This window comes from Mesoplodon densirostris, chromosome 17 (genome assembly GCF_025265405.1).
Source record: "Mesoplodon densirostris isolate mMesDen1 chromosome 17, mMesDen1 primary haplotype, whole genome shotgun sequence".
Classification (NCBI taxonomy): domain Eukaryota; kingdom Metazoa; phylum Chordata; class Mammalia; order Artiodactyla; family Ziphiidae; genus Mesoplodon; species Mesoplodon densirostris.
The window spans coordinates 13,751,710-13,772,800 of NC_082677.1; the positions used below are offsets into that span (position 1 = coordinate 13,751,710).

Sequence of the window (21,091 nt, forward strand, 5' to 3'; positions counted from 1 at the left end):
CTTGATTGATATGCTGGTTATTTTTAGACCTGATTTTTATTAGTTCTACTTGAGAATTCCAAAATAGATTAAAAATAAACTATAAGACAGAAAGCTAAAATAACTAAAGGTAAAATAACTTGTTAGACACAGATAAGACAAAGTTCAGAACCTGATCTTTGATCTACCATCTCCATAACCAAAAGGTTAGACACTAATCTTTTGCATTCCATTAAATGTGTTTTCTGTAACGGTATGCTAGTCTATATATTTTAAAAAGGATTATAAATATATCTACACAGTTTGCTTCTCATAATTTTGTTTAAATTGAGTTAGTCCCCAACTGAAAAATTCTTCTGTTACTGTCATAGCTGGAACAGACTATGTGGGAATCAGTCGTCATTTAGATTTTGCACCTGGAGTCAACATGCAGACTGTTCGTGTTATCATTCTGGATGATCTTGGACAACCGGTGCTGGAGGGAATCGAGAAATTTGAACTTGTGCTTCGAATGCCTATGAATGCTGCCCTTGGTGATCCCAGCAAAGCCACCGTGGCCATAAATGATTCTGTCTCAGATTGTGAGTGTTTATTAATTTATGATGATAAGTAAAATGATAAGCTAGAGTTTATATAACTGTTAAGTAAAATGATAAACTAGGGTTTATATACCTGTATTAGTTTGCTAGGGCTGCCATAACAAAGTACTACAGACTCAGAAATTTCTTGTCTGACAGTTCTGGAGGTTAGGAGTCCAAGATCAAGGTATCAGCAGGATTACTTCCTTCTAAGGGATGCAAGAGAAGAATCTGTTCCAGCCCTCTCTCTTGTCTTGTAGATGGCCATCTTTTCCCTATGTGTCTTTACATCAGCTTCTATGTGTGTCTCTGTGTCCAAATTTCCCTTTTATATAAGGACACCAGTCATATTGAATTAGGGCCCACCCTAATGACCTCATTTTTACTTGATTAGCTCTGTAAAGACCCTATCTCCACATAAGGTCACATTCCGAGGTACTGGGTTTTAGGACTTCAACCTGTGAATTGGGAGACACAGTTCAACCCATAATAATACCTTAGCTGACCAAGTCTTGCTTTCTCATCCTGATTATTTTGATAGAATTAAATGGTCTCAGAAGAAAACTTTCAGTCTTCCTCGCAAATTTAAAAAACTGAGATTGTTATCAATATCTTGATTGTGTGTCAAGAACTCTCTCCCACAGATGGGTGGAACCACATGGGGTTGCACAAACCCTTGAGTATTAATGGTCTTTTTCCATTTCTCAACACAAGACACTTTCTGTTATCTCCTTACTCCCAGACACTCCTGAAATTCCCCTAATGATGTGCCAAAAACACTGTTCTGAAGCAATAAGCTTCTGGACACATGGCAGGGCTCTCTGACACGTCATCACAAGAAAATTCTGAATAATCTTCTACCATGATGATCTTGACATTGCTTGGAGGAGTCTAACCTATTGTCAATGAGACCTATAGTTAATTGACCGAGTATAGGTGTCACTTTCTATTATATAATATATATAATATTATAGCCATTGTCAACTTTTCCAACACGGTCCAGGTAAACTATGCATTGATTATGTGCACAATATTTAATATTATTCATATCAAGAAATTCTAAAAACTGGTGATAAAGCAACATATATAGATACAGACATCTTAAAATCTCTGGTTTTATCTACTTTTTCACGTTTCATTGCATCTTCCTACTCCACAAAATAGGCAGAGCAAAATTACAAGGACAAGGAAATCAAAATACTGAGTTAAGTGATTTGCTCAAGGCCAAAACACTGTCAAGTGACTGAGTGGAGAGTTGGATCCAGTTCTTCTCATTTCTGTTCAATTATTCTTCCCACGAAACCATGTTTTCTGAAATGCCGTTTTCCTTACATTTCTGTTCACTTTGATCCATATGTTTATTTTCTTGTATTTTTTTGCAGTGCCTAAGATGCAATTCAAAGAACGAGTATATACTGGCAATGAAAATGATGGGCAGATAGTTGCCATGATCCACAGGAGTGGAGATATCCAGTACAGGTCTTCGGTGAGATGCTATACGCGACAGGGGTCTGCCCAAGTGATGATGGACTTTGAAGAACGCCCAAACACTGATATCTCCACCGTCACCTTCCTCCCTGGTAAGTTTTGGCTTGAATTTTTTATTTGGAATTTGTGGAAGCGAAGTTTTGGGTGTGAAATATCTATCAAGGAAATACAAGTTCTTGATTTCAACAAGCTTATGACATGGTTTAATGTGCACTAAATGATAACAAAGTGAGGTAGATTTTAACAGGGTGAATGAATGTTCTTTTGGTTTCCGTATCAACTTATTGATTAGTTTCTAGTGATGTGCTATATTGTTTATTCAAACTTTATTCAGCAGATCATGGCATATCAAATGTGTAGATTTCACAGTACTGGGAAAGACTTAATGTTCAAATGACAGAAATGAAAGGAAATAGATGTCACATTTTTAATATGTATCCAATGTCATAAAATATTTGATCACTTTGATCCAATAATTGTACAAGATACATGTACTGTGGCCAAATGAACAATGACCTACCAGTACAAAGTTGCTAAATTTGCCTCCTGATCATAATGTTAGAACTTTGTAAATAAAATTGGCATTTCCTCTTTTCCCCTTGTTTTCAGACATAAGTGACAGAACTTAAGACAGGCATTAAAGAACTCCCTGTACAAATAGGGCCTGTCATTGCATATGTTCAAACCTCATCATTCATTCAGCAAATATTAATCAAAGGCTTATTACATGCCAGACACTGTTCTTTGCACTGTTGATACAGCAGGGGAAAAAGCAACATCCCTGCCCTCATGGGGCTTACCTTCTGGTTGCAGATGCTTCCCTTATGGCCTATGGAATGTGATGGTCCTGCTGTCATTATTATTGTTCCAGGTGAGCCTGAAAAGCCTTGTATCCTTGAGCTGATGGATGACGTACTATACGAAGAGGTCGAGGAGCTCCGTCTGGTTCTTGGCACTCCACAAAGCAACTCCCCTTTCGGAGCTGTGGTTGGTGAACAAAATGAAACTCTGATAAGGATCAGAGATGATGCGGATAGTAAGAAGCTGTTTCTTGTGTTCAACTGTAAATTAGGAACTGAAATCCATCTGTATTAAAGTTTTAGGTGGCTCAGAAAATAACCGCCTCTTTCTGACTTGGCTTTTAAAGTAATTGAGAAATAGGAAAAAGACTAAGATAAGTGGAGAACGAAACCAACCATTTAAACTGAAAGTTATATTGAAGAATATGGTTTATACCTAAATGCTAAATCCCAAGCATACATACCTCCCTGCTCTTCCTCACGTACCCTTGGGTGCAGGTTGTCCTGGGTCAACAGTTTCCTCCTTCCCTTCCCACGGTCAGTGGCCCACTCCTGTAAAATTTTTGGCGCATAGAGACAGCCCACAGCACGTGATTTCTGGGGGCTGGCTAATTGCTAAGGAAGGAGCTGCATGCTCAGTTTCTCATGACACACCAGTGATACTGAGCAAGGGGACAGAGGGAAGGCAAGAGAATAATATAATTCAGCTCCTCCCACATGGGAAACAGAGAAAAAATGTTAGAAATGGAGAAAAAAAGCATTCCCTTTACAATGTAATTTGTCCGTGTCTCCCACTGTTTTAGAGACAATTATTAAATTTGGAGAAACCAAATTTAGCGTCAGTGAACCCAAAGAACCAGGACAGTCGGTGGTTATAAAAATTCCAGTGATTCGCCAAGGAGACACTTCAAAGGTTTCCGTTGTGAGGGTTCACACCAAGGACGGTTCAGCCACATCTGGAGAGGACTACCACCCTGTGTCGGAAGGTATGGGGGCCCCCAGGGCCTGTGTCCAGATGGGCTGTGCTCACACTATGTTAGTGCTGGTGCCCTTGAGAACAAAGAAGAGAAATATCCATCCAACTGAAATACAAATACATGTACTCCTTTCAATTAATCTCCTTCAGGAAAACAAAGTCAATGGAATTTATTTCCAGGGTTTCCCTTTTTGACTGCTGGGTACATGGGTTAGGGAAATTTTGAGTTAGTGTGCTAGATGATCTTCTGTTTTGAGTCTACAGTCCTTTAATTTTCAGTGGGTTTTACCTGCATTATGGCAATCCGATATTAAATAATAATTTTCCTGAATATTCTATTGCATTGAAAATGTGCAGATAGCCAAGAAGATAGTCATAGAACAACAACAATCCAAAACTTCAAGCTAGAAAGTTTAGTGTTAATGAAGGACAGTAAAAGGGGGACAGATTACCAACCACAGGGACCAGGAATTCTCTGGGCCTTAGGAACTCATAATGAATACATTTCATCCATCCCTCTCCTTCTTCAAACTTTCGGATCATTTCACCCCTTACGTTTATGAGTATGAAACAAGTCAGTTCTTCTCTCCCTCTCTGTGGCTTGTTTACTGGCAAAATAGAGACTGCCAACAGTTTTTGATGATCATAGACTACAGGCATTCATCTTGATCTGCTCACTTGAGAACAAAGTTTAGGAAGTGACAGAATCAGTAATAGAATTAATGAAACAGTTGGAAAAACTAGCATCTTCTACAAAGGAACATTTATTTTCTTTGCACGTATGGTAAAAGTTTGATGAACTACTATAGAGCTTCAAAGTTATCCTCATATTATTTTCTATGTAAAGAATGATAATATATTGGAAATATATGCATAAAACCCAAAAAGAGAGGAAAAAACTGATCAGCTGCTACATTATATAATCTAAAATAAGTATTTCTAAAATGAGCGTGTTTTACATGAAGAAAACACCTTCTAAATGTGGATGACATGACCTTTAACAGAAGATGCTTTTCTTATAAAGAAAACAATTCTTTTTGCTAAGACAGAAACAAAATTATATGTATATAGTAAATTGACAAATGAAATCAGAGAAAACTTAAATAACAGTAAATCAACCTGTGTCTCTTTTATCCTATAAATGTCAACATGTGTTTATAAATATTTATAATAAAAATTTAATAATCTTTCCTGAAATATATTTTAATTTCTCCTTTTATGGTCCAAATTGAGGTAGTCATTTACAATAAACAAAAAATTAAATATAGAATAAACGTTGAAATATTTTTGTGTTAAAAATGTCTAGGGCTTCCCTGGTGGTGCAGGAGTTAAGAATCCACCTGCCAATGCAGGGGACATGGATTCAAACCCTGGTCCAGGAAGATCCCATGTGCTGCCGAGCAACTAAGGCCATGTGCCACAACTACTGAGCCTGTGCTCTAGAGCCTGCGAGCGACAACTACTGAGCCCGTGCACCTAGAGCCCATGCTCTGCAACAAGAGAAGCCACTGCTCGCCACAACTAGAGAAAGCCCGCCCGCAGCAACGAAGACCCAACACAGCCAAAAAATAAATAGCTAAATTTATTAAAAAAAAAAAAAAAGTCTAAAGTGGCTGAGGAAACAACTATCACCTAGCATGTATAGTGTAAGAAAACAATTAATTTAAGCATTTAAAATAAATACTTAAGTTTTCAACTTCTCAGAAACTAGGTTTATATAATTCAGAGGGTTACAAAACTCAAATGTTTACAAGGCCAAGACAAGCAATGAAAATGAGGGAAACAAGGAAAGTGTGAGGGAAAGATGGAGTGATGGAAATGTTCTTCAACCAGAAAGTCCATTCCGTGCTGAGAAAGACCTGTACTGTCATTGTCATAGCCAGATGACTGTTGCCAGGCAGAAAAGTGCAAAAGATCTAAAAAATCTGTATTTTTCTATGAAATCCCCAGATGTTGAAGGGTTAGAAAATAAATTTTCATTGCACCTTCACACAGGTCAAATCAAACAAATTGGTGACCCAGAAGTGATCAGCTATTTTCATCCTCTGGAAAGAGGATGGTACACCCTCTTGGGGTATGAGAAATCTAAGGCTAATGGTATCAAAGAACTGGCTAAGGCCAGTGTGGAAATTCGCTGTACCCAGAAACAGAACTAATTTTAAAGATGAGTCTGGCTTACAAACACAATTTTAAAGAAAAAGATCCTTTTCATAATTGATGGAAATAGGAGAAGAAAAATACGTTGGAAACACATTTTCTTCTGCCACATTTTAAAGGATTTCTTAATTTAGAATTATAATGATTGAATACCGCCATTACATGAGAAAGCAGCATCTGTTATCATCTCTGATTGGAATGATTATGCATTACATTCTTTATTTTCTCCTCTGAACCAGTTTTTCACAAGGCATTGTAAAACCAACAAAATTGTTTATACAAGTTTGGTCAGCTGCTTATTCTTGAGTTCAATAGAATCAATTAATTTTTTAACATTTAAAGAATCTCAGAATGAATGGTTAAAAAAGGATTACCATTATTGGGTTTAATTTTCATGACAATGAAGCAATTATTTTTAGAGAGGAGCGACGGGGTGAGAGAAAAAACACCATTAACATTTTTCTTAAAAAAAATTGCTGAATTTCCAAGATTAACATCAACCACCAAAAGAAGTCTTTTTAAAATATAATTTGATGTGATATTAAAATTTTCAACAATTTTATGTCCAGCTTTTCTAGATATATGCATAATGAAAATACTATTCACACTCAATAATGCCTGTGATTGTATATTTGACTTATGTCCTATTGGTTTAGAAATTCTGGGAAATGAGAGGTGAGTTTGTCTGATTGTGCCGATATCAGAATTGTTGATTGTCTATTCCATAACTCTGCATTTTTTCAAACTGTGGGTCAAAAAATCAATTTAGTAGCTTATGATTAGAATTTTCTTCTGGAAAAAAATGGAATAGAATAGTAAATATTAGAGTGCAATGCATATCGTAAGAATAGGTGATGTTTTTAAAACTTTTAATTCCATTTTATCCACACATGTGCACACAAACATATACACGTAAGTATACTGGGCCACAATATAAAATATATTTCTCATTGTGGGTCACTGTCAAAGAAGCTTAAGAAAAACTTTGCATATTCCTATGTAAAATATTTAAACCTGTGATTTTGCATTTGTAGAAATTGAGTTTAAGGAGGGAGAAATCCAGCATGTTGTTGAAATTGAAGTAATATTCGATGGGGTAAGAGAGATGAGAGAGGCCTTCACTGTCCACCTAAAACCCGATGAAAATATGATAGCAGAGACACAGGTAAGTAATTTATGGATATAAATTTGTGGCCAGCATTTTATCATGAAAAATGCATGTAAGCATCACATAGTGTACAGTTAAGTAATCAACTTTATACAACCCTTGTATAAAGACAATGCACATAATCTCTTTTCACCTCCTAAATAAATTTTGTTTCCATTCGAAAACAAGAATCAAGAAAGTCCTAAATTCCCTGGCGGTCCAATGGTCAGGACTCCATGCTTTCACTGCCAAGGGCATGCGTTCGATCCCTGGTCAGGGAACTAAGATCCTGCAAGCCTCGTGGTGCAGCCAAAATAAAAAATTCCTGTCTCTTTCTTGAAAAATCATGTTTGTAGAAACTCGAGGACTAGAGCCTCCGAGTCCCACATCAGCCCAGTTACCCTTCCTATTTTAGTCAATAACGACTGAATCTGGGATTAACCTCCAGAGAGAAAGCATATTCTCAGCACAAAGATGAGGCTATTAATTTAGTGCCACAACTCATTAAAACACACATTTCAACCCACAAAACAGTTTGCTAACCCTCAAAATTCCCACCTGCTCATCGTAACTTTATTAAATTGATGTCCAGAGCCTCAATGACCCAAATGTTACTGTCCTAACACTTCTTTCCTGTGTTTATTTAATTTATACTGTTTCATCAACCAGATATTCTTCAAGATAAATGTAATTTCCATAGAATTTTGACCTTTAAGCCTAATTTTTAAAGCTAAATGATTTAATGAATAGACCAATGTTTACAGTATCTGTGCTTACATTTACTCTATTTCTTTTACTATTTGTTTCACTGTTAGCATGAGATCAACTTGGGGAGACTTTTTTTTCCCTTAAGTACAGGTATTTTTAATATTTTATAATTTTTACTACTTGATGGTATTTACAGTGCCTTGGGTTTTTTTTAAAGTCATATTTAAAATTCAAGAAGTAGGGGCGGAAAATCTTTTTCAAATATATTTTGTAAGTCTTGATCACATAAGAAGTGAGTCTTTTGTTTTTATGGAGCATCATATTAAACTCTTTGGAGTAAGAGGAACAGAGATTCACTCAAATCACTTCAAGTGATCAAAGCCCCTTTTAAGAAGACACACGTAAATATAGGCTTGGAAACTGCGATGTATCGTTGGATACTGGAAGGTGATTCGGGAGCAAAAGGCAAATGTATCAGCGGGGTTTCCTTGTCATTCTACCCCCAGTAGATGTTCACAGGTTCCTCTTCTGTCTGGGACTCAGCTTCTCCCTCTGCCTGTGCGTCTGTCCTCTGCTCCTCTGAAGCTTCACTTTTCACCTGACTTCCACTTCAGCAGGGTCCATGCTGTCACATGACCTCTAGGATCTGCCTTCTCCCTGGTCTCTTTCAGCTTTCCTCCCACTATTAACTAATTGACTTTTTCATGGATCTTCCACTTTACCACCCCGAGACAGACTTAACTACTATCATCACAATGTGGAGAAAAAAATTCAAGCCCAAATACTTTGTGGGCCACTGGCCAACCCAGGACTCAGGTACCCTCCCCTGCAGCATAAGATATGGCCGAGGTGCCAGGGTCATGAGGAACAAAGCACATAGAGCCTGTCACACTGCAGAGCCTCTGGGTTTGACAATTTTTACTATAATGAAGCCATGGACTTGCCAAGAGTTGTGAGTATTGTTCTGCACAATAGAAGCACCAGGAGTCTAATATTTCAATAATCATGGAGAATTATCTTTTCCTTCTAGGCCACCAAAGCCATTGTGTACATAGAAGAATTGAGCAGCATGGCAGATGTCACTTTTCCTTCTGTCCCTCAAATTGTGTCCTTACTGATGTATGATGACACTTCCAGAGCCAGAGAGGGTGCTGGACCTGTGTCTGGTTATCCTGTTGTCTGTATCACGGTGAGTAGGAAGTTGAGGAAAATTGTAAAATAGTTAAAATAATTATGAACATTAACCAACATAGTATGGGCTTTGTCATGATGAAATAAAAGTAGGGAAAAACGGCAGGATTTAATCTTTGAACTTTGGAAAGGAAACTGTTGATCAAGTAAAGGTCCTATTTTTCTTCCTTCTTGCAACAAAGGTTTACTAACTGATGTACACATAGTGTGTTATCTCATATTATCTCAGGGTTTGTCACTGAGAGAAAAATAAATAAGATATGAACTCTACACTCAAGGAATTTAAACATAAGGGAGAGAAAAATATATAAGAATCAGTCACTCTACTATAAGGCATGATGTGATCATTATACAAACTAGGAGATAGAACACCAGCTCCACCTGTGAGGGAAGGTTTGGGATCGTCCGATGAAAATGTCAATAGTTTAAGAGTCACATAAGGGGGAATCCCCATAAGGTTAACAGCTGATCTTTCAGCAGAAACTCTGCAAGCCAGAAGGGAGTGGCAGGACATATTTAAAGTGATGAAGGAGAAAAACCTACAGCCAAGATTACTCTACCCAGCAAGGATCTCATTCAGATTTGATGGAGAAATTAAAAGCTTTACAGACAAGCAAAAGCTCAGAGAGTTCAGCACCACCAAACCAGTTTTACAACAAATGCTAAAGGAACTTCTCTAGGCAAGAAACACAAGAGAAAGAAAAGACCTACAATAACAAACCCAAAACAATTAAGAAAATGGGAATAGGAACATACATATCGATAATTACCTTAAATATAAATGGATTAAATGCTACAACCAAAAGACACAGACTGGCTGAATGGATACAAAAACAAGACCCATATATATTCTGTCTACAAGAGACCCACTTCAGACCTAGGGACACATACAGACTGAAAGTGAGGGGATGGAAAAAGATATTCCATGCAAATGGAAATCAAAAGAAAGCTGGAGTAGCAATTCTCATATCAGACAAATAGACTTTAAAATAAAGACTATTACAAGAGACAAAGAAGGACACTACATAATGATCAAGGGATTGATCCAAGAAGAAGATATAACAATTGTAAATATTTATGCACCCAACATAGGAGCACCACAATACATAAGGCAAATGCTAACAGCCATAAAAGGGGAAATAGACAGTAACACAATCATAGTAGGGGACTTTAACACCCCACTTTCACCAATGGACAGATCATCCAAAATGAAAATAAATAAGGAAACACAAGCTTTAAATGATACATTAAACAAGAAGGACTTAATTGATATTTATAGGACATTCCATCCAAAAACAACAGAATACACTTTCTTCACGAGTGCTCATGGAACATTCTCCAGGATAGATCATATCTTGGGTCACAAATCAAGCCTTGGTAAACTTAAGAAACTTGAAATCGTATCAAGTATCTTTTCCGACCACAACGCTATGAGACTAGATATCAATTACAGGAAAATATCTGTAAAAAAATACAAACAGGGGCTTCCCTGGTGGCGCAGTGGTTGAGAGTCCGCCTGCTAGTGCAGGGGACGCGGGTTCGAGCCCTGGTCTGGGAGGATCCCACATGCCGCGGAGCGGCTGGGCCCGTGAGCCACAACTACTGAGCCTGCGCATCTGGAGCCTGTGCTCTGCAACGAGAGGTCGCGATAGTGAGAGGCTCGTGCACCGCGATGAAGAGTGGCCCCCGCTCGCCACAACTAGAGAAAGCCCTCGCACAGAAACCAAGACCCAACACAGCAATAAATAAATAAATAAATAAATTTAAAATTCTCTCAACAAGTAATTTCTAGTTGTCTGAACAAACATATATGTCTTAGAGCTCCACTATAACACATTCTCAGAGTCTAGGCTGTGTTAAAAAAAAAAAAAAAAAATACAAACACATGGAGGTTAAACAATACACTACTTAATAACGAAGTGATCACTGAAGAAATCAAAGAGGAAATCAAAAAATACCTAGAAACAAATGACAATGGAGACACGACGACCCAAAACCTATGGGATGCAGCAAAAGCAGTTCTAAGAGGGAAGTTTATAGCAATACAATCCTACCTTAAGAAACAGGAAACATCTCAAATAAACAACCTAACCTTGCACCTAAAGCAATTAGAGAAAGAAGAACAAAAAACCCCAAAGTTAGCAGAAGGAAGGAAATCATAAAGATCAGATCTGAAATAAATGAAAAAGAAATGAAGGAAATGATATCAAAGATCAATACAACTAAAAGCTGGTTCTTTGAGAAGATAAACAAAATTGATAAACCATTAGCCAGGCTCATCAAGAAAAAAAGGGAGAAGACTCAAATCAATAGAGTTAGAAATTGAAACGGAGAAGTAACAACTGACACTGCAGAAATACAAAAGATCATGAGAGATTACTACAAGCAACTCTATGCCAATAAAATGGACAACCTGGAAGAAATGGACAAATTCTTAGAAATGCACAACCTGCCGAGACTGAATGAGGAAGAAATAGAAAATATGAACAGACCAATCACAAGCACCTGACGAGAAAGGCCCTGAATTAGATAGAAAGGTGTTGCTTGGAATGGGAAGGAAAAGACCAACTTAAGAGACATCCTACAAAAAGAATCAACCAAGTTCACTGACCCATTGGATGTCGGGGGCAAGATGAGAGGGAGAAGAGAGGGAGAGAGAAAAGAACAAGGACGATTCGACAACTCTGAGGATTCGAGAGATGATGAAATGAGTATCACTTTTACTCGTATCAAGTTAAAGGTGGAAAAGGCTAATAAGCTGTTTGAAATGCAAGATTAGAGTTCATAAAAGCTAGCATCGCTAGGACTAGGGATTTGAAAGTTGCATGAATAACATGTAGAAATGGGAAAAAAGTAGCAGTGAAAACACTAAGGGAGAGAGAACTTAAGAGGAGTAATTTCCACCTTGTTCTAAACTGTGGCCCTAACATAGTTATTTGTTTCCCATAGGCTTGCAACCCTAAATATTCAGACTATGACAAAACAGGATCCATTTGTGCAAGTGAGAACATCAATGACACTTTGACCCGGTACCGATGGCTAATCAGTGCACCCGCGGGCCCCGACGGAGTGACCAGCCCCATGAGAGAAGTGGACTTTGACACCTTTTTCACTTCATCCAAGATGATCAGTTTAGACTCCATATATTTCCAGCCTGGCTCCAGAGTGCAGTGTGCGGCTCGGGCTGTGAATGCCGATGGCAACGAAGGCTTGGAGCTGATGAGCCCTACGGTAACCATCGGCAGAGAAGAAGGTAGTGCATGGCCGTTTTCACATAAAGGTCGCTGGAATACCATGGAATGTTATATATGCCTAATTTCCAGTTATTCAGTCCTCCAAATGCCCCATGTATTCCGTAATACTCTATAAGGGGTTTTTTGGGTTTTTTGTTTTTTGGGGTTTTTGGGTTTTTTTGTGGTACGCGGGCCTCTCACTGTTGTGGCCTCTCCCGTTGCGGAGCACAGGCTCCGGACGCGCAGGCTCAGCGGCCATGGCTCACGGGCCCAGCCGCTCCGCGGCATGTGGGATCTTCCCGGACCGGGGCACGAACCCGTGTCCCCTGCATCGGCAGGAGGACTCTCAACCACTGCGCCACCAGGGGAGCCCTCTATAAGTATTTTTAAATAATAATCTATTTTCGCAAAAGTATTCATTAGAAAACGAATATTTATTCATTTTGCATTTTTCGATCACTGAGCATATGTCAGGCTTTTGGCTGTCATATGAAAAATAAGGCAGGATTCCTGCCTTCCAGGAGTCCATACTCAAACTGAAGACCCAGACAAATTTTAGTCTGGACAGGACACAGAAATGCAAAAGTAGTAGTGATGGGTTCTAGCCTGAGTGGATCTGGAAAGGTTTCATCAAAGAGGAGATGCTTAAGCTGAGTCTTGAAAACAGTAGGGGAAAACAAGCATGAGCAATGACTCAAAGAAGCATGAAAAAACATGGAGTATTCTGGGAACTACAAGCAGAGAAATGGGGCAGGATGAAAGGCAGAGGAAGGGGGATCAGGAGATGAAGCAGCTGGTACGCAAGGGTCAGATCTGGACAAGGCAGCTCATATGTGATGCCACATCACTCCCAGCTGGTGGCTGGCTGAACAGGAGTTTGCTGGGGCAGGAGGGGGAGGACAGTCCAGGTAGAGAGGTGTGTACTAGTGTCCATACTTGGTTATTAGAGGGGAGGTTGAGGTCAGGGCTAGAACCCGGACACAGTGGAGGTGGAAAATACATGTGGCCAGAGACAACACTGACGAGACAAGAACTCCACTTTATAAACTAATCCTTTACTCTGAAGAAGAATGTTTAAATCAGAGTTTTAAAATAACAGTCTTTTTATAAGATTCTATTTCTAAAAATTCCATTTGTGTACAACACTTCAGATGTACATATGTTGCAGGAAGAAAAGTTATATGTACCACCTCCCACCATTATATATTCAGGATCAATATTTATTGATAACATGTAGAGTAACCATGTTCTTTTATTAGGATTCGAATGTATGGTTTTTAAATTTCTCTTAAAACCAAACTATTGTGTTGGTACCAAAAATAAATTAAACAATGCCTTAAAATAAGTCACCCCCAATTAATAAAGCAGACATCCCAGATGCTAGGGCCTGATTCTGATCTGTTTTCTACAAACAGAAAAGAAATTATATATTGCCTAGTTCTCTGGAAACTGTGATCCAGTATCAGGCAGTCTCTTCCATGGTATTAAAATGAAGACATTACAGTGCTTTCAAAGCAAACATACGAAGAAGATTTTCATGTTAAAATTCTAGATAGATAGATTAGACAATGAGTTATAATTTATAATACACATACTGTAAGAAATTACATATATAGAGAAAACTATATATTTTGCTCTCTATTCTAAGAAGGCTAGTTTTTGTTTTTTAGAATGAGTGCATTTTTAGTTTTATTATAAATAATGTAAATTTTATGACTAGTCTTAAGGATTTAATTCTAAGGTAACCATCTCATTCATTTAATTAAACTACACTTACTTGTTTCCTGTTGTTTTTCAATCATTTTTACTATGCCTGTTTATACTTTATGTTAAGACAATTTTGTGAATATGACCATAACAGGTGTCCAGCATAAATTAAATCACATTGAATAATATTTATGTTTTCTCAAACTTTATAAAATACCTCAAATGTTAAGAAGAAGCCATTGAACTGTCTGCTGGGATTACTTCTCCCATCATGGTCTTTTGTTCCCTCATAATATCAACTCTCAGCAGTGCCTTAGTTCTCAGAGAATTTTAAAGTACACAGAAAAATAATAGTGCCAATTTAAAAATATCTCCTTTAAGTGTTGTCTATTATCTTCTTTTAGCATAAATGTCTTCATTTTGCCTCGAGGTCTTTGTCAGCCCCGGGTGCCAGGGATAGTGGGAGCAGAACCCTTCTCAGCTAAATTGCGCTACACGGGTCCCGAGGACCCAGAGTACACAAACCTCATCAAGCTCACTGTCACCATGCCCCACATAGACGGTAGGTGACTTGGGTAAGCAAATCCATGGAGGTGGTTTGGGCTTCTCTTTACCTGCTTTATTTTACTGAATACAGGCAGACCTCATTTTATTGCACTTCACAGATACTGCGTTTTTTAAAAATTGAAGGTTGGTGGCAACCCTGCTTCCAGCAGGTCTATCAGCGCCATTTTTCCAACACCACCTGCTCACTTCATGTCTCTGTGTCACATTTGGGTAATTCTCTCAATATTTCAAACCCTCCATCAACAAAGACTCCCTCAGAGGACAGTTAGCATTTTTTAGCAACAAAGTATTTTTTAATGAAGGTGTGTACATTGCTTTTCAGACATACGCTATTGCACACTTTATAGACTACAGTATAGTTTGTTTTTAATTTTTTTATTGAAGTATAATTGACTTACAATGTTGTGTTCATTTCAGGTGTACAGAAAGGTGAATCAGTTATACATATGTATATAGTTTCCATTCTTTTTCAGATTCTTCCCCATATAGGTTATTACAGAAAACTGAGTAGAGTTCCCTGTGCTATACAGTAGGTCCTTGTTAGTTATCTATTTTATACATAGTAGTGTGTATATGTCAATCCCAAGCCAATCTCCTAATTTGTCACTTCCTCCCACGTTTCCCCTTTGGTAACCATAAATTTGATTTCGAGCTCTGTGAGTCTGATTCTGTTTTGTAAGTAAGTTCATTCGTATCATTTTTTTAATCAGATTCCACATATAAGTGATATTTTTCTTTGTCTGACTTACTTCACTTAATATGGTAATCTCTAGGTCCATCTAAAGTTTCTGCAAATGGCATTATTTCACTCTTTTTTATGGCTGAGTAATATTCCATTGTGTATATGTACCACATCTTCTTTGTCCTAGTAAATTTTAACATAACTTTTATACACACTGGGAAACAAAAAATTCATGTGACTCACTTGATTTCGATATTTGCTTCATTGCGTTGGTCTGGAACCAAACCTGCAATATCTCTGAGGTCTGCCTGTACTCTGAATAACCAAGCATACAATAAATGCTCAATTTGCAACTTAAGCTTCAAGTCCTGCTTCTTTTGAGTGTTTCTGCTTTCTTTCTGCCCAGTTTTTTTTTCAAGTCTGACAATTTTGGCATTCTTTAAAATTAGATAAATTTCACACATGTCACAACACAATGAAACAAAGCTTTGGTTAATGTGCTTGCTCTCTTTTATGAAATGGCACAGTGTGCCTTCAAAACTCTTGAGCTTGGATTTACAGTAAAGCAACTTGGAATCTCAATCCCTGCCTTCAACACCTATTTGCTTTTTCATATCTGGAGTATCATAAATCTTTCCCAGTATTTATTGCAACAACTAAGACATTTCCTAGGCATTAAAATAAGGTTAAAAAATGCAATTAACCATGTTAATTTTTCTCTGGATAGGGAAGTGTGGCCAGAATTTCTGAGTCAGTAACTTTACCCACATTTTATGAACATTTCCTCAGGTACAGAAGACATTTTCAAGTTCTATTCCTCTTAATTTGCTTTATTCCTGAAGTATATTAATATTAATTTTATTACTTAGTATGTTAGTTATATTTTAAGTACCTAAAGGAGAGGAAGCATTAGGCAATATTAGGAACTACAAGGTAGAATTTACCTGCCTTATGAAAAGGACATAATTCTGCTTTGTCTGCTTATTACAAACCCACGTTTATGCTGGTGGGCATAGGTGGACAGGAATCTGCACCTCCTTACTTTACAGTGTAATGTTGGGTCCATGTTTGACCACCCTACCTTTAGACCCATATGGGAGGTGTGATTCAGATGTGCAGAGGGCAGAAGGGACCATCAGGGAGGGGTAGACCTATAATAGTTCTTCCTGATAGAAAGATTGGTCCCTTGTGCTTCTCCTAGAGCTTGACTTAGCATTTTCTGAAACATTCGATAGCCGTAGCTCCGCAGAAGCTGACCAGCTCTTTTGCGGGGCCAGAGAATCTAAGAGGGAGAGGTGGAAAAGGTGCCCAGAGAAGAGCTCTTTCACAGTCCTTTTTGCTGCATTGCTTATGCCAGAGCTCAACCAACTGTGTCCCATGGACTGGATCTAGCCTTCTACCTGTTTTTGTATGGTCTGCAAGCTAAAAATGGTTTTCACGTTTTTTTTTAATGTTTGGAAGAAACCAAACATTCTTCTTCTTCTTTGAAAGTAGAATATTTCATGACACAGGAAAATTATATAAAATTCTAATCCATTGGCCATGATAGAGTCTTCTTGCACACAGTTATGTGAATTCATTTACAGATCATCTATGGCAGCCGTGGCTCTGCAATGGCACCTTCGAGCAGTTGCAGCAGAGACCTTGTGGCCCACAAATCCTAAAATGTTTACCGTTTGGCTCCTTACAGAAGAAGTTTGCCACCTCTTATCCTATACCGTATAGCGGTAGTTTTCAAAATTTTGGTCTGAGGACACCCTCAAAATTATTTATGGCCACAAAGACCTTTTGTTTTGTGGGTTATAGCTATAAATATTTACTGGATTTAAAATGGAGGAATTGTTAAATATGTATTTATTCATTAATTTTAAAATAAGAATAAATCTATTACGTGTTAACACGAAAAACATACTTTTAAGAAAAAGAACTACAATTTATAAAGCAAAACAAAAGAGTGGCATCGTTTCACATTTTTGAAAATATCTTTAGTGTCTGGCTTAATAAAAGACAGCTGGATTCTTATGTCTGCTTCTGCATTCAATCTATTGCAATATATGATTTATTTTAGCCTCTGAAAAACTCCTCTGTACACTACTGAGAAAATAAGCGTGGAAAAGTCAAATAACACCTTAGAGTTGTGAAAATAGCTTTAATGTTATAGATCTCCTGAAATATTCTCCGGATCCTCCAGGGTCCTAAGATACCACTTTTATAATCACTGTTCTGCAGTATTTTATAACACTTGTCTTCTCAAGAGATAAAGAGATTATAAAGTGTTCAAAGCCCTTTGCTGTTGGTAAAAATGGTAACAGTGATTTACAAAAATCCCTTGTAGGCATGCTCCCTGTGATTTCCACCAAGGAGCTCTCCAACTTTGAGCTCACCCTCAGCCCTGATGGCACACGAGTTGGAAACCACAAATGCTCCAACCTCCTGGATTATACTGAAGTAAAGACCCACCACGGGTTCTTGACTGATGCTACCAAAAATCCAGAAATAATTGGAGAGACGTATCCTTACCAGTACAGCTCATCTATCAGGGGTTCCAATACCTTACGCTTCTACCGAAATCTGAACCTGGAAGCCTGCTTATGGGAGTTCGTTAGCTACTATGACATGTCAGAGCTGCTCACGGACTGTGGAGGCACCATTGGAACCGATGGACAGGTATGGATGTTTAGCCTCTGAGCTTTGGTCACTGGACAAACCAGTTGCTTTTGTTCAGTTACGTAGACTTGGAATAAATCTCAGCTCCAGTCTTCCATCCTGGTGATGTAGGTTATTAGGCACAAGAAAGAGCAGGGGGCTTCCCTGGTGGTGCAGTGGTTGAGAGTCCGCCTGCCGATGCAGGGGACACGGGTTCGTGCCCCGGTCCGGGAAGATCCCACATGCCGCGGAGCGGCTGGGCCCGTGAGCCATGGCCGCTGAGCCTGCGCGTCCGGAGCCTGTGCTCCGCAACGGGAGAGGCCACGACAGTGAGAGGCTCACGTACCGCAAAAAAAAAAAAAAAAAAAAAAAGCAGGTAATTAGCATGTGTGGTATGGAAATCCATGTCTATTTCCAGAACAATGTGTCAAAATCTATGTATTTTTTAGCAATGGGTCAGTAACATTATCTTTGTATTGAAAGGACACCGTACAGTTATGCTGTAAGCTCCAATTCTACTCTGATGTTAGTAAACTCCAAGTACGAATTTCTCTTCGAAGTATACATTTTCATTTCTTGTGTTATGTACAGATGGCTCTGATGCATCATGAACGATCTCAAATGAGGGTCCTCAGGGTCAGCGTAGTTTTTCTCCCTTCTTACTCTCTTTCTTCTTGCCCCGCCTTCTATCTTTCTCTCCTTCTACTCCCATTTCTCCTCCTTTTTCTTTCTAGTTTTCTCCCCATTTCCTCCCTATCTGGTCCATTTCTCCATCACTAACATAGTCAAAAGTACTTTCATTTAAAGCTTACTGTTATTTCTACTCTACAATTACTGATTCCTCTTCATACTACACAGGCAGACATTTACACATAAAATACACACACATACACACACACACACAATCCCCCCCCCATCACCACCATCATCATTATTGTTAAAATGATGGTGAAGCAAGGTCTTCATTAGAAGTTATAGTAGAGAATCTAAAATATGTAGGGCGTAGCTTAGATTTGTGATGAGTATTTGAATTAAAAGCCATGCTTTGTCCAACCGGACTAAAACAAAGAGCTTATTTACGTAACTTATACATTAAGACGTTGAATGGTACCCAGATATGTCTTATCTTTCAAGATTTAGCTGAGGTGAGGCTGGATTTTTTTTTTCTGTGCTATATTCCTGTGATGTTAAACTATAAAACAAGTAGTAACAAGAGAAAAGTAGACAGTAACTATCAGTTTAATTCCAGAGCAAAGCTGTAAATCTTGACCAATTCTGCTGGTGTTGATGTCTAATGGCCACATATTATGTCTGGGAACTGTTGGGCTCCAAGGTAGTGAGACTTTTTGTCTCTATCTCCTCTAAAAGCAACAAAATATCCAGAAACTTGCATGAATTACTAAAAGTCCCCAGCAAAAACGCCAACAGGAAGACAGTGTAGCACAGTGGAAAGAGCCTGCATATTGGAATCAAGCAAATGTGGACTTATATTTGGTTCTGACATTCTCTAGCTACTTCTTCTTGGGCAGGTTACTTAAACCCTCATAAGTGTTACCTCTTCAAGTCCCTTTTTCCCCCCCGCCGTCTTTGCCACCTGGAAGAAACGTGAAAGAAAAAAGGTCCTATTCCCAGAATAAAGACTCATATTAACACATCTACTTCAGCCTCTTCCTTTATAGGTCAAATATCTCCATTCCTTTGGCCATTCTTCCCAGAGCCTGTTTTCAATCCATTAGTAAATCATTCCTGTTTTCTTTCTGGATGTTCTTCTCTCAGGATCTTGCTGAAGTCACAGGCTCTATTGGCATAAGCAAAATGGGACACAGTAATAGGATTATATTGTAGTTCTGGGTCTTCTTTGTTAAAAAGCACTTCATGCCATGAAGCTTCTCTGTGGGTGTCGTCTAGTCTGTGGTCACTTTTTAGCCTCAAGAATGTTTTCTATCTTCTCTGCAAATGGCAGTAATTTTCTGTCTTTCATACGTGCAACCCAGACAGGCTTCCCTAGTGAAAACCCTGCACTTATCCTACTTAAACCTTATCCTACTTAAGCCTATATCTGTCCACTTTTCTGGTGTATCAAGGGCATTTTGAATGCAAATCCGTCTCTCCAGCCAATCCTCACTATAAAATGCTCAGCTAAATTAATTTTACTTCTCTGGAGTTTTAAAATCACTGTTCCTCTATTTAGTTAAGTTCAGGGGTTTTTTTCCCATTACAACTGCTAACTAGAGAAGTTATTACCCTGCTTCCGTAGTTGAGCTATCGACTGTTTTACTCCACTAGGTGAAAACTGGCAACTGCCGGGTTCAGTGAAGTTTTACCTGCCTGAACGCTTTGTGTTACTTTCTACTTAGGGAGAAGAGAGAGTGCAGTATAAGAATTATTGAACCATCCAGTTCCCAACTGGCTTGTGTTACCTTGAGGAGTAAGATGGCCAGCTGGTTATATGAGTTTCTTCTGAAAGGATTTTTCTGGTTTCACAGTGTTGAAAATAAATGTAGTAACATAAGCATGATGATCAACATAAGAGAGGTGACCAGATTCAGTGTAAATCATTGAAATTTCAGGTTCTTGTGACAAAATTCTTAAAGCCTCAGTGTAAATGGAATTGCAATACCATCTAATAAAGCGTATTGCTCACTCTCTTAGAGTGAAGCTCAGAGATGGCTATCTCATTTTCCCCTACTTTCTTGGGTTTGAACTTCTACTTCTCTAGTTATTGAGATATTCTCCTATATCCTCACCTCCCCTGACACATAACATTATTTAAATGTAGGTGAGGGAGAAGAAAATGCATATTAAAGTAAAGGAAAAATAACTCTTTGAGATATTTTCTTAATTTTCCTCACAAGATTTAGGTTCTAGAGAAGAGAAAATATCTAATAATATTACTACTACTACTAATAGTAATAGCTAACATTTATTTAATATTTACTATATGCCTGTCATCGTGTGTAAGTACTTTACATATTTCCACTAATTCTGTCCTCAAAACAACACTATGAGACAAATATGAATTTTGTCTCCATTTTTGGAGATGCTGAAGCAAAGAGAATTCAAATAACATGTCCCAATTCAATTCGTTTGTAAGCCTATGCTCTTAACCACATCATGATACTTATCTGGACATTTAATTGAGTGAATTAAATGTCATTTAATAGGGCGAATGTTAGGAATGGTTATGGTCACAGATGAAATTGCAAGAAAGGCAAATAAACTTTTTCCTCTG

The 21,091-nt window shown here is 38.2% G+C and overlaps 1 protein-coding gene across 1 annotated transcript in view; it reads left to right on the forward strand.

Annotated features, from left to right (window-relative positions):
• FREM2 (FRAS1 related extracellular matrix 2) overlaps nt 1–21,091 on the forward strand; it is a 147,884-nt gene that overhangs the window by 111,092 nt on the left and 15,701 nt on the right. Inside the window, exons 8-16 of the mRNA XM_060080003.1 lie at nt 351–560; nt 1,940–2,137; nt 2,917–3,081; nt 3,649–3,831; nt 7,013–7,143; nt 8,864–9,022; nt 11,974–12,277; nt 14,395–14,526; nt 17,549–17,880. Coding sequence (XP_059935986.1) covers nt 351–560; nt 1,940–2,137; nt 2,917–3,081; nt 3,649–3,831; nt 7,013–7,143; nt 8,864–9,022; nt 11,974–12,277; nt 14,395–14,526; nt 17,549–17,880 — 1,814 coding nt within the window. The remainder of the gene's footprint in view (nt 1–350; nt 561–1,939; nt 2,138–2,916; nt 3,082–3,648; nt 3,832–7,012; nt 7,144–8,863; nt 9,023–11,973; nt 12,278–14,394; nt 14,527–17,548; nt 17,881–21,091) is intronic.